The following is a 13,171-nucleotide window of genomic DNA, read 5'->3' as shown; positions in this document are numbered from 1 at the left end:
CAGCAACAAAGACCCAACGCAGCCAAAAATAAATAATAAATAAGATAAATAAGTTTATTTTTAAAAAATGTATAAACCTTTTCCTAAGAAAATCTGATATAGGAAAATTCAGTTTTCAACACAGATACATTCTTTTTTTTTTAATTTATTTACTTTATTTAATTTCGGCTGCATTGGGTCTTCATTGCTGTGTGCAGCTTTCTCTAGTTGAGGCGAGCAGGGGCCACTCTTTGTTGCAGTGCACGGGCTTCTCATTGCAGTGGCTTCTCTTGTTGTGGAGCACGGGCTCTAGGCGTGCGGGCTTCAGTAGTTGTGGCACTCGGGCTCCAGAGCACAGGCTCAGTAGTTGCGGCACATGGGCTTAGTGACTCTGCTGCATGTGGGATCTTCCCGGACCAGGGCTTGCTTGAACCCGTGTCCCCTGCATTAGCAGGCGGATTCTTAACCACTGCGCCACCAAGGATGTCCCCAGATACATTCTTAAGGTGAACATTTCATTTAAAATTTGATTTACTTAGCGTCACTTTAAATAATCAGCTTTTCTAGTACTGTAGAAAATGTTTGATTTATGAAATTGATCTAAAATATGTTTTAGGAATGTATAGTGCCATAAATTGTATCCTTTACAGATGATGACTGTGCCAAAATACTTACTCCACAGTAGTATTTAACATTTACCGTGTGCCAAACGCTTTACGTGCGTTCTCTTGTTTAATTGTCAGGACAGCCTTGTGAGGAGTAGGTTCCATTTCTCTTCATTTTATGAATAAGAAGCTGAGCATCAGAAGTTGTAATTCACTTGCCCCAACAGCAGAGCTCGTCTGTGGCAGTGCCCAGACTAACCTGGCGCCACCTTCCTCCAGACCCGCAGTCTGGACCGCACCACTGTATGTGTGTGTCTGTACACACATGCAAGCACGTACTTAAATCTGCTTGGTTGTGAACATGCTCGGTTGTGTCTTAGCATTTATGAACTTACGGAATTTCCTGACAGAGCTGGACCTTATCCTACTGCAGTGGTTTTTCAAACTAACTATGCAGAGTAGGTGGACAGTTCTTTCGGCTACAAGTAGTGGCTCTGGTCCTACACCTAGGTGATCCTTGGGCCACAGGAGCAAGTTTTCCTGTAAGCCGGCTCCATCAGAGAAGTGAGCACAGAGCGGACAGGCCTGCCGGCCTCTGGGCGGGGCGTCCTGGGAGGCTGATGTGCAGAGGCAGACGCCCTCACTTCCACAGAGCTCCCCCGGCGGGTGGGTCCTGAAGCTTGTTCTGTCAGCTCAGTAGACACGTGGTTTTCATGGGATAACGTGTGCTTGAATTTTTCTAGCTGGTGCTAATGAATCTGACTTCTTTTGCTTTCTTTAGGGGCATCACCGAAGCTCGTTTTGTTTATGTCTTTGTCCTTGGCATTCTGTTCACGGGCACCAAAGGCTTGCTTAAATCTCAGATCTCTGCTGATGACTTCACAGTCAAGACCGTGGGCCTCTGGGAAATATACAGCGGGTTAGTTCTGCTGGCGGCGCTGCTCCTCAGACCTCACAATCTTCCCGTCTTAGCCCTGAGCCTCGTCATCCAGACCATCATGACTCAGTTCGTCTGGCGGCCCCTGAGGCACGACGCAGCTGAGGTCACCGTGATGCATTACTGGTTCGGTCAAGCGTTCTTCTATTTTCAGGTAGGTTTTCATCATTATCGTGGGTAGAAGACTATTAACTTTTTATGTCGTTTATCTTTTAGTTTTTCTTTGAGAAAATTTTACCACAAGCTAGGAAGTTATACTGTATGTTTAGTGAAAGAACTGTCAGTATGGCGTGGTGAATCACGCTTAAATTGCACGTATAGCGTAAAGTGCGTTTAGTTATTTAAGACAGACGTCCTTGGTGGGGTGTATAGTAGCTGCGCTGGATCTGCTCTCAGCGGGCGGTTAGGGCAGCGCATCATGTTCCCGTGGCTTTATCAGATGTGGATGATGACTGCTCTCACCTGCTCCCTTGGCTGTCAGCACTAGGCATTTCTGGGGCTCCCCACTTGGTTATTAATCTCTTGGGCCCCGTGCTTGTCACGTCCTCTCCCGTGTTGAAGGGCCCATAAAGGCAAGTCCAGCCGCCTCCAGGGTAGACCTCAGTGTGCAGCTGTGTACTTGGGAAGCACCTGGACAGGTGAACAGAGCATCCAGCTCCCGGCCTTGGAGGGACCGAGTTCCACCCCAGCCTTCCCGCATCGCTGCCCTGGGTCAGGTGGCCCCGCCCTCGACCTGTACCGCACACATCTCCCCTGAGGGTGGAGCGCAATCGCCGGAGTCCCCATCTCGCTCCGCGCTGTCCGGCCAAGGAACTTTGCAAACCGACTGAACGTCTGAGTGTGTTTTCTCGTCTGTACAGTGAGGGTCTGCATTTCCTCCCTCCTCTGTCCAGACCCTGGAGCTTGCCTGGTGCCCCGTGTCCCGGCAGCTTGGCCTGGGGCCTCTTCCTCGTCTCCTGGTTTCTGGCTGCTTCCAGCCTCACCACAGTTGCATGGCTTTTCCTTTTGTTCCCTGAAGCCCAGAAGTGGGCAGGGGTAAAGTACTAGAAATCTGTAAGTCCTGGAGGGATGTGACCTGACCCTCCCCCTGTCTGTGCCTCCCCAATCCTCCAGCCCCACTTTGCTTCCATCTCCCTTTCACTCCAGCTGTAGCCTCGCCCCAAGGACCCCCACTTTCAGTGCCGACCGTTGTCACCAGGACCCCGCAGCGACGCCACAGCTGGGGTCCTTGCGGACCCAGGGCGTGGACCGCACCACCCTGGCGTCTGAGCCGCCCGTCGCGGGAAGGCGCCCTCTCTGACAGCCGAGCACTGGCCCGCGGGTTCTGTTCCTGTGTGTGCCTCATGCTGTGTTACCACCGAGGACACAGCTGTTCATACCTCTCAGAAGGTCACAGGCGTCATGGATGTGGGGAAGTGCAGAGCTTGCATTTCCAGAATTGCGGAGTACCAGCCGGGAGTGGGAAGACAGCGAAGGGACCAGCGTGAACGTGGGCCCCAAGGGAGGAGGGAGGAGAGCGGCCGAGTGCCTCTTCCGGGCGCACCTGCGTCAGAGCTGTCCTGCCGGCCGGTTGGCGTAGCTCATGTGTGGCCTCGGAAGGACTGTAGGTTTCACTGCACATTTCAAGAAATGTCCAGATGGCCCATGTCAGTCTGTTTCCTCTCTTCATCTGGACGTCACTTGCAGGCCTGTTCCTGGGGGTTGCCTCCCGTCTGGAGGTCAGTTAATGATGGTCACTCTGTCTCTGAGCACAAGTGGCTTGGTGGGGAATGGGAACGCTGTCACATCGGAAGATCGCCTCGTCCCTCTGCCTTCTCCAGGCTCCCCAGGGCCCAGCTGAACCGTGGGCCTGTCTGGAGAACACAGGACACCCCTGCCCGGGGGCGCACAGCCCCACAGCTCTGCGTGGGACGCCTCCCGGCAGCGCCCACACAGTCTGCAAGCTGCAGGTGCGTCCTGGGGGCACAGCAGACCCTGCTGGCCTGATCAGGCAGGTGCCCACAGTCTCCCTCTGAACCCAGACGAAGAAGGCGGCTACTGCTCAGGCAGCCTGGCTCCGCGCTGAGGCCTCAGTATCAGGAAGACTGAGCACAGGTGGCGCCCGAGCGGGGAGGCCGACTCTGGCGTTCGGTGTGCTCCTCTGGGGGGCATGTGGCCTCGTCCCTCGGGGGTGAGCACGAAGCTTCCGTGACGGCATGTGTTGCTGGCACGTCTCAGGCGCTGCCCGTGGGCAGCCAGAGTGCATGAGTCCAGCGACCACGGGCGTCCCTGCAGCGGCGCCGTCAGACGTGCGAGAGGTCCTCGGGGGCAGCGCAGGTCGGCCCTTGCACGGCGGGCCCCACAGCAGGCCAGACGAGCAGCAGTTGTGCGGCCTTGGGAGCAGAGCGCCCCTGGGGCCGTGCTCATCTCCCCTCCCACAGCCCTTCCCTCGGGCGTCTCCCTTTTCCCACTGTCGGGTTTCCTGGCAGGAGAATCACAGGCTCTCCGCTCCTTCTTCCGGCCTTCAGCTCACCAGCTCCTCGTGGTATGGGGTCAGGAGCGTGGTGCCCAGCTGGCATCCACAGCTCTCCGCGGGCCCCTGGGTCTCTCCCTGCCTCGGTTCCTCACCTGCACGGTGTCAGGACTGTTGAGGATCTAGAGAGTTAACGCAAGGAAAGCCCCAGAGCATGCAGGCCGCGCCTTAGGTCGACCCTCTCTGACGGCTGAATCGGCTTCAGCGGGACCTCCAGCGACCTGCCTGGTGTGGGACCCGCTTTTCCATCTTCGGCCCACCTCCCCTCAGCGTGGCGTTTGGGACTCTTGTTCTCCCTCCCCTGCTCCTCTCGCAGCTCTAGGGTCTCCTCCTGCTCCAGGGAGGGAGTCGTGCAGCTGGGGGAAAGCCCAGGCGGACGTGGGCAGAGCAGGGGCAAGGGGAGGCTGCACGAGGGAGGTTATTGTCGAGGGAAGAGCGCGGCTCTGAGATGTTTGCGGTCTGCACCACGGCCCAGTGACTGCCTGGAGTGCCACACGGCTGAGGGAGAAGGCGGTGGGCTTCACCCAGCCGGACGTGTGTCCCAGGCCGTCGGGTCAGGAGCTCCCGGGAGGGGCCTTCGCTGGGCTGGGACAGACATTTGTGCCGTCAGACCCGTAAACATCATGAGTGTCTCAGAAAAGGCCCCCAGCGTCAATAAAGACCGAGAGTGGAGAGGGACTGAACCTCGTGAGACCCTTCCCTGGGATTCAAAACCCCACCCTCCCTGCGTGGGGCAAGCTGTCCTGTTACTGGCCCAGACCTTGCATCTGACACCTGAGCCGTACGCCAGGCAGCCAGCCCGCCCTCCCTCTGCCACCTAACAGTGGCGTCCACCCTCGAGCGAGCCGTGTGGCAACACCGCCCTCAGCTCCCCCGTGCCACGTGCAGCCCCCAGACTGGGTCCCTGAGGAGGGAGGTCGGTGTGTCTGTCTGAAGTAAATAGATCTGGGGAAGTTTGGAATTTTCCATAGTTCATCATCAGACTTACATTTGTATAGTCTCTCGAAGGTAAAAGACATTCCACTTGCTCCTCCTGCCTGGGTGTGAGGCGGGCAGGTGGAGGGACAGCATCTAAGGTCAGCCCCGGAACCAGGAGTGAACGGGCAGCTGGGGCGCCTGTGTGTCCAGGTCACCGTGACCGGCTCTCACAGTTGCTAGTGGCCATGGTATGAGACCAGCCGGCTCAGCCTGTTTCTCCCCGTGTCCAGGGAAACTCCAACAACATCGCCACCGTGGACATCTCAGCAGGCTTCGTGGGCCTGGACGCCTATGTGGAGATCCCAGCCATGCTCCTGACGACGTTTGCGACATACACGGGGCCTGTGCTATGGGCCAGCCACCTGGTAAACTTCCTGACCTCAGAAGCCAGCAGGTGAGGCTCCTTCGTCTTTAACCTGATGGCAGATCAACTCATGTTCCAGAGACAGGGTGCCTGAACCCCAAGGGCTCAAAGGTCTCGATTTTCATCCGTTTCTTTGACCTTGAACAGTCCACAGTGCGTGGCAGGGCTGGTCTGTGTGGGGGCGGCTCAGACACCCCTGCTGGCTTTCTCCAGCTCACACCACGGTGTCTCCAGAGGGGCAAGAAGGAAGGTCTCTTCATTTTCTCTGCTTGCCGGTGACCTGGTTGGAGCACGGGGCCGGGGGGATGGCGGGGGGGAGGGGGGTTCCCTTTGGAACAAGAGAACAGGAGATGCTGCTTCTCACTTCCAGGATCCCTGCTGGAGGGAGACAGGAGCCTGGACAGTCCTGAGGGGCTGGCCATGAGGGTGCGACTCTGTGTTGCCCTGTCCTGCCCCCATGAAGTCCAACGGTCACCAGCCCCAAAGGCTCCTTTCCCAGCGGACTGACGGGGCAGCCCACTGCTCTGTCCTGCCCAGCACATCCATCCGTCCACCCCTCCCCTGCCTGTTTACTCCACAGCATTCCCCTCCCCTCGCATGCAGTGCTTCCTTCCTTGTTTATACCCGCTCCCCTCAGAAAGGGGGCTTCGTGAGGAAGGGGCCTCCAGCTTCTACCCACACAGTGACCTCGGTGCCTGGGCCCACCTGGCAGAGTGCAGCCCAGGTGGTGTGTGGCTGCCTGATTCTGCACTTCCCACACGGGCCCTGGCTCCCCGGTCTGTAAAACGGGCTATGGTGTCGCCGCCGTGGGTTGTAGGCCCATGTGAGGTGCCGCGGGGTGTGAGGCTCCCTTAGTGCCTCTGAACTCCTAACACGCTCCCCTCCGCACCCCGGGGGGGTCAAGCGGGTCAGGGAGGCCCCAGGAGGACACTTTGCAGCTGAGGGGAGGGCGAGCTTTCTGCCCCCGCCCCCCTCGTGGCCCGCACCTCCCCGCCCGAGTTAACAGCACAGGCCTCACTGTGGTGACCTCTGACCCCACACTGAACCCGCCCCCGCTTCCTCGGCCCCCTTCACGGGTTCTTCTCAGTCCCACGTGTCACCCCCAGACCAGCTCCTGAGACACAGGCCTCCGGGACCCTCTGCCTCTGCACCAAGCTCACGTCCACATCGGTGGACGGGGCGAAGGTGAGCGTCAGATTTTGGAGCAAGAAAGCAAGGGACGGCTCCCCCTGAGGAGGGTGGGCTTCTGCTCTGAGGCCGCGGCTCCCGGTGTGCTCCACCTGCTCTCCAAAGTGCCATGGCTGAGCCTTGGCTTCCCCAGCGAGAGGCTCTCTTTCCCCAGCCGCAGGCTTCCTGAGGACGAGGAGTGCCTGCGTGTGGCCTCTGGGGTGTCTGTGGGCAGACTCCCCTCTGATCAGCCGCTGCCTATCTGGTCTCCCGCGAGCCGAGCGCCTCTGGCGGGAGCGGCTGGACGTGGGGTCGCTGTGGGGGAGCCCAGGACGCCCTTCCAGGCTTTCGTGCTGGACGTGAGCCCACGTCAGCGCAGGATCGCTGCCGAGCTGGGGGTTCTTTCATTAGCGGATTCCTAGATGCCCCGGGGGGTGGGTTTCGTGGGGTCGAGAGGCCCAAACTGACCGACAGGTGTCTTTGCATGTCGGGGACCAAGGGGCCGTGAGCCGGTGAGGTGCGCTCACTGCTGCCCCAGAGGGCTGCCTGCCCTGGAGCACGGCTCTCTGCGTGTACCGCGTCTGCAGACCCCGGGTCTGCTGGGCAGGGGGACCCAGGCGGGTGAGGGCCAGACGGTGAGAGCCTGGGCTTCTGTGAAGAGCAGCTTCCTGGTGCTAAATTCACAGCTTGATTTTCCTGGCGCTTCTCATCTATTGCACTTGTACTGGGGAGAAAAAAGACAGATGAAAGCATTTCTTTAAAGTGAGTTGAAGCATTTTAATCAGTTGGAGAGTGTTGTATGACGTTTTCCCTAATTAAGGAATGTTTCTCCTTTATTTTAGAAAAGGTTTTTCTTCATTTTCACTCAAGTTTCACTCATTGTTTCTACTTTTTCTAGTAAAATAAGAAACCTCTAACCAGATTAAAGTGGTAGAAAAAGAAAACGTATTTCTAATGGCTTAAAATTTGGGCACTGGGTGGCCCGTGCCCCTCTGCTTTGGGAGCTGGCCTCCGGTCTGGAGCTCAGCAGCAGGGACAGCCGAGCGGTCCAAGCTGCAGGTCCTTCGTTCGTCCCCTAGGTCGCAAATTGTCATTTGTTGAGGTTACGGGAACTGTCACCCCACTGGCTGTCGCTCTGGAAGGGACCTCAGTCAGTGTCTTCCGAGTGTGTGAAATCGAAACACAAGGAAGTGAGTGTCCTGAGCTCACTGTCTGGTCAAGAGGGGAGTGGGGTCAGCAGGCTCCCAGCTGGGCACAGACGCCCTGATGCCCCAGGAGAGGGCAGCAGAGCCCGCGCTGAGGCCCGTCATCCGCTAGGCCTTTCCCTAGGGTGCCCTTTGCTGGGTGTTGGGGGAAAGGCCCTGGGGAGGGAGGAGGCAATGCTTCGGGGCCCAGCTCTCCAGGGATCCCCTGCGGGATGGACTGGATCCCAAGTGGGACCCAAGGCGTGGGCGTGAGGAGTCACTCCAGGAGCGCGTGGTCTGGTGGGGCAGCGGCGAAATGAGCCAGTCACAGCACTGCTGTGAGGGGTCAGGACGGCATCCCAGAAGAGGGCCTGCAGGTGGGCGTCGAGGCTGCGTGATGCGTCAAGAAGGAAGCAGAGCGTGCTGCCTACTGAGGGTGACGGGCAGCTGGAGAGCCCAGCAGGAAGGACGGGCACTGAAGCCCCAGTGGGGAGCCAGCTAGGGCCAGGCAAGGACACCTGCACGCGTGGCGGAGCCCCTGCGCCAGGAGGGGTTAGCAGCAGCGATGCATGTCGCGGAGACTCCGTGCGGGGTGTGAGGAGAGGCGCCAGGACCGGAATCTGGAAAGCCTGGCCCCCGAGGATCTGTGGGTTGACGAGGAGTGAAAGGTGCCTGGGTGGTGGAATTTGTCATCCCGAAATGGTCACAGTCCCCGGAAGGTGCCTTGAAGAACAGGCTAGATTTGTGTAATGTGTGGGGATGGCTTGGAAACAAAGGCAGTGCGTGCATGTGCCTTGAGGGGGACTGTTCTTATTTCAGGAGTGAGCCAACGTCCCCAGACCAGACCAGACACCCCCTGGACACCACACGTATCTCATCCTTGCGTGATTTTCTTTTCATTGTTTATATGTTATAACGTGTATAATTTTAAAATAAATAACTGTAGAATTTGGGGGTGCATTTTTCAAAACTATTTTGCAGATTGTGGTGGCCCTAAGTGACTGGAGGTGCCCGTCTGCAGCTGTCCTCTCCTCGGGCGCCACAGTGCCCACCAGACTAAGTCCCAGGAACAGGAATTACTGTAGTCAAAGTACAAATATCGATTATGTGTGTGTGTTCACGCCTCACATGGTCCAGAAGTGGCGCGTACTAACGCACGTTTCCCCTTTTATTAACAGCGGTTCGGCGCTGAGTCATGCCTGCTTCTGCTACGCACTGATTTGTTCTATTCCGGTTTCTGCATATATCATTTTTGTGACATCCCTGCGTTATCATTTATTTATATGGAGTGTGTTTTCTCCAAAACTTCTCTATGAGGGAATGCATCTACTCATCACAGCTGCTGTCTGTGTATTCTTCACAGCCATGGACCAAACCAACACAAAGTCTTAGACTAAGTTATTAAAAAGAATATATTTTTTAAACTTTACTGTTTACTTCATGGATTTGTATAATGAAAGAAATCTGTTTAAATGCAAGATCATTCTTAAAAAAGACAAGGTGTGAATTCTATAATGTTGATAATAGTTTCCAGTTCTTTCACTACCGTACTTGAATTTTGGTTAAATAGTAAGTGGTTTAAAAAGGTCATTTTGAAATACTTAGTTTGGATACGAATTGTATTCCCCTGTTGACAATCACTCCAGAAACTTCTGAACTTCTAATTTCCTCTGGATAAGTTACCCAAATATATCTGTTTAAACTGAAGAATAAAAAGTTTCCAGGTTTGTCACAGTGCACGGGAGCCTCGGAGGGCCTGGGGGCTCTGTGGGACAGGGCTCATCTGCTGCCGGGGTCCCCTCGCAGAGCTCAGGAACTACCGGGGTCCCCAGCTGCTTGGGTTTATGTGGGCTACGTCTGTCAGCATTTATGGCATTTAAAATTAAAACTAAGGCATTCAAAAATATGTATTCATTTGAAAATAAGGTTATAAACCCATTGTGTGTTAATATAACATTTTAAAGAAAAATATTTTTTCCAAAACAAAAATATTGAGCGAGGAGAGTGGCATTGCTTTACATTTTTGGAAATCTAATGTCTGACTTAATTGAAGGTGGTTGCATTCTGCATCTGTCTGTTGTGGTGTGTGTGTGTGATTGCAGCAGTCGCACAGATATGTCGTTGGAAAAGGGAGGAGTGCTTTAATATCCTTTTCTGATCATCATGGATGTTCTTTCTTGATACTGCACTAAAATTGGACCTGTGGTAGTTTCTTAAAGGTCAGTTGGAGAAAGAAGCGATGAGCGTGTGTAAAACAGGTGAAGACCTACTCAGGCCTCGCCTGAGTGAACAGACTGGCACCCATGCCCGCTGCCAGGCTTGACAAGGCCTGTGGCCATGTTAGGTGCTGTTGTTGGGGAAAGCTGGGTGAATTGTACGTGGGCCTCTCAGTAATATTTTTATAACTTGTGAGATTCAAACTTTTCAAAATAAAAGTTATCTTAAAAAAGAACAGATCAGTTGCATTGTGGAATCTGCAACCATATCACTGAACTTTCATGCTCTGCTTCATTAAAATCCATTGATCTGTCTTGCTCCCTGAATGGATCTTTTCCGTGGGGGATCGGTCCGCTTCTGCCAGCATGTCCTAAGGGACCTGGTGCCCCTGTGCTGAGCTACGGCGGTGAGGTGCACCGTGACCACAGGCGTAGCGGTTTGACCCACTGTCGTCCTTACTGTGCTTGGTGCCCATCACAGGCAGCCTGTAGAGTTTATTCGAAAGAAGGAACCTCTGATCGTTCTTGCTGAGGTGCTAGGAATTAGAGCCTGATTTCAGCCCCTGAACAAGTATTTGCTTCCTGGGTGCTAGCACATCCTGAGCTCTGGGGAACCTAGCTGAACAAAACAGGCAAAACCCTGCCCTCATGGAGCTGACATGCCAATGGAGGAGGGCAGATAAAACTCAGATCCACTGTTCCCTGCTGAGAAGAAAACAGTAAAGAGGGGAAGTGTGTAAAGAGTGGCCAAAATGCTGTTTTTAGGGAGGGTGTTCACAATCAGCTATTCTGAAGAAGCAACTTTGAGCAGAGCCCTGAACAAAGCGAGGACGAGCTACACCTAGGTCAGCACAGCCCCGCGGCAGGAAGGAGCTGAGGGAGATGGGCAAACAGGGAGGGAATGGAGCGGGCTGGCCAGCTGCTGCTGCAAGAGTGCCACAAAGCCAGGACAAAGGGGGACTGACCAGAGTACTGGAGGGGCACGTGCCCCAGGGGGAGCCGCTGAGGAAAGCAGGCAATGCCCTGTCTGCAAGGCCCTTTGCCTGTGACCCTCCCACCATCCTGGCCTATTATTACCAGAACTAACCACAGATGAAAAACAGGTGTAGAGGCCGAAAATTCTGTTTGGGGCCACAAAGCTAGTGAATGTGTGGACAGTCTGAGCAGACACTATGAGGCTCTGCTGTGGTGAAGGACGTGGGATGAAGAGTTAAGTGCAAGAGAGCTGGTCCAGGGTCAGTGGCCCTCTGGGCTTAGTGGCCAGCGGAGGGCAGAGCGGCCACACAGCAGGAATGCAGAGGATGAGCAACCTGGGGATGCAGGCAGTGTGAGAACGCTCAGGGTCACCCCCGACCTGGTGTGAGAGGAGAAGTCTCCAGACCTCGCCTCCTGGCCCTGTGTCGGAAATGGCAGCATTCCCCCACCCCAGGTGCCCATCACACCCCCCTCAGTGGCATATGCCACCCATCGATGCACCCCATCACCTGGCCTCAGTCACAGGCGTCTCTCGCCTGGGTGCTGAATAGAGCAGGCCACGGTCATCTTTGAAAGTAAAAACCAGGCAACAGTGCTAGGGCTCATCTCATTCATTTAGAACAAAACCCAAGCTCCTGGTCCTGGCCTGTGCCGCCCTGCCCTCACCTCAGCAGATGCCCTAGTCTGCAGCCTGCACCAGCTCCTTCTGCACACAAGGCAGTGCCCAGTCGTGTGTGGTACGGTTTATGGAGCTGTGCTTTCCTGCACTGTTTTCTTGACCTTGAACCTTCTTATTTCTCTTTTTGCTGCCCTCTTCCCCCTCCTCCTTTACCTTCCTAGGGCCTGCCCCACCCCACCTTTTTAAGGAAAAATAGTATTTTTTGTCATTTTTTAATTGTAAATACTTCAAACAATGAAGAAAAACACACCTATGATTGTGGATTTATGTGTTTCTTAGATCTGTTAGATTTTCTTCATATATTTTAAAACTGTTATTAGACACATATACACTGTTTGTTATATTTTCCTTATATATCTACTTTGTATCATCATGAAATATCCCTATTTATCTCCAGTAATACTCCTTGTCTTAAATTCTATTTTGTCTGATATTAATACTGCCACTCCAACTTTCTTATGATTACTGTTTGCATATATCTTTTTCCATCCTTTTAATTTCAGCCTACTGTGACTCTGTTTAAAGTGGCTCTTGTAAGCTCAAAATTTGCATCCTGATTTTTTATCCAGTCTGACAATCTCTGCCTTGTAATTGAAATATTTAGTCCATTTACATTTAATGTAATTATTGATACAATTGGATTTAGAGCTGCCATTTTTCTCTTTGTTTCATTTTTGGTCATTGTTATCATTCTTCTGTGTCTCCTTTCTTGTCTTCTTTGGGTTAATTTAATACTTTTTAGTGTTCCGTTTTATCTTCACCATTGTCTTTATATTAAACTAACAGACTATCTTTTAGAATAGTTTTTGTTGTATGGAAAAATTCAGTGGACAGTACAGAGAGTTCTCATGTTACAGTCTCCTCTCTGCACACACACACAGTTTGCTCTATTATTAACATTGTGCGTTAGTGTGGTACACTTGTTACAATTGATGAGCCAATATTGATACATTATTATTAGCTAAAGTCCATAGTTGACATTAGTGTTCACTCTTTGTCTTCTATATCTACTGGTTCTGAGAAATGTATAATGACATATATCTACTGGTATATCATCATATAAAATAATTTCACTGCCCTAAGAATCCCTCGTGCTCCACACCCTCCCTGGAGCCCCTGCTCTTTTTATTGTCTCCATGGCTGGAATGATACAGTCTGTAACTTTCCCAGGTTGGCCTTTTTCACTCAGTCACATGCATGTAAGTTTCCTCCATGTCTCTTTGTGGCCTGATAGCTCATTTCCTTTTAGTGCTGAATAATATTCCACTGTTTGGATGGACCACAGTTTATCCATTCACCTACTGAAGGACTTCTTGGGTTCTTCCAAGTTTTGACAACTATGAATAAAGTTGCTATAAACATCTGTGGCTGGCTAGTGTGCTCAGTGGGATTTCAGCCCCACTTGCCACACACCAAGATCTTGGGACACAGTGTAGAGCTGCATGCAGGGACCTGAGCAGAGCAGAGGGAGGTCCCTGGATATTAACTGTGCAGAGACCCCCCCCACCCAGAGCCCATGTCAGGAGGGATGAGAGCTCAAGAAGGAGGTCTGTATGAAAAGAAATCCTGGATTAC

At 53.3% G+C, this 13,171-nt stretch overlaps 1 protein-coding gene across 4 annotated transcripts in view; it reads left to right on the top strand.

Moving 5' to 3' along the window:
* Positions 1-9,795, top strand: part of PIGG (phosphatidylinositol glycan anchor biosynthesis class G) — a 40,174-nt gene extending 30,379 nt beyond the window's left edge. For all 4 annotated transcript variants that reach the window (XM_060148990.1, XM_060148991.1, XM_060148994.1 and 1 more), the window contains 3 exons: positions 1,366-1,675; positions 5,242-5,405; positions 8,905-9,795. In XM_060148990.1, coding sequence (XP_060004973.1) covers positions 1,366-1,675; positions 5,242-5,405; positions 8,905-9,118 — 688 coding nt within the window. In that variant the 3' untranslated portion in view covers positions 9,119-9,795. The remainder of the gene's footprint in view (positions 1-1,365; positions 1,676-5,241; positions 5,406-8,904) is intronic.
* The last annotated feature ends 3,376 nt before the right edge of the window (positions 9,796-13,171 follow it).

This window comes from Lagenorhynchus albirostris, chromosome 4 (assembly GCF_949774975.1).
Source record: "Lagenorhynchus albirostris chromosome 4, mLagAlb1.1, whole genome shotgun sequence".
In the NCBI taxonomy this organism is placed as follows: domain Eukaryota; kingdom Metazoa; phylum Chordata; class Mammalia; order Artiodactyla; family Delphinidae; genus Lagenorhynchus; species Lagenorhynchus albirostris.
The sequence above is the reverse complement of the archived record's forward strand: the minus strand, read 5'-3'. Positions and strand labels throughout refer to the sequence as shown.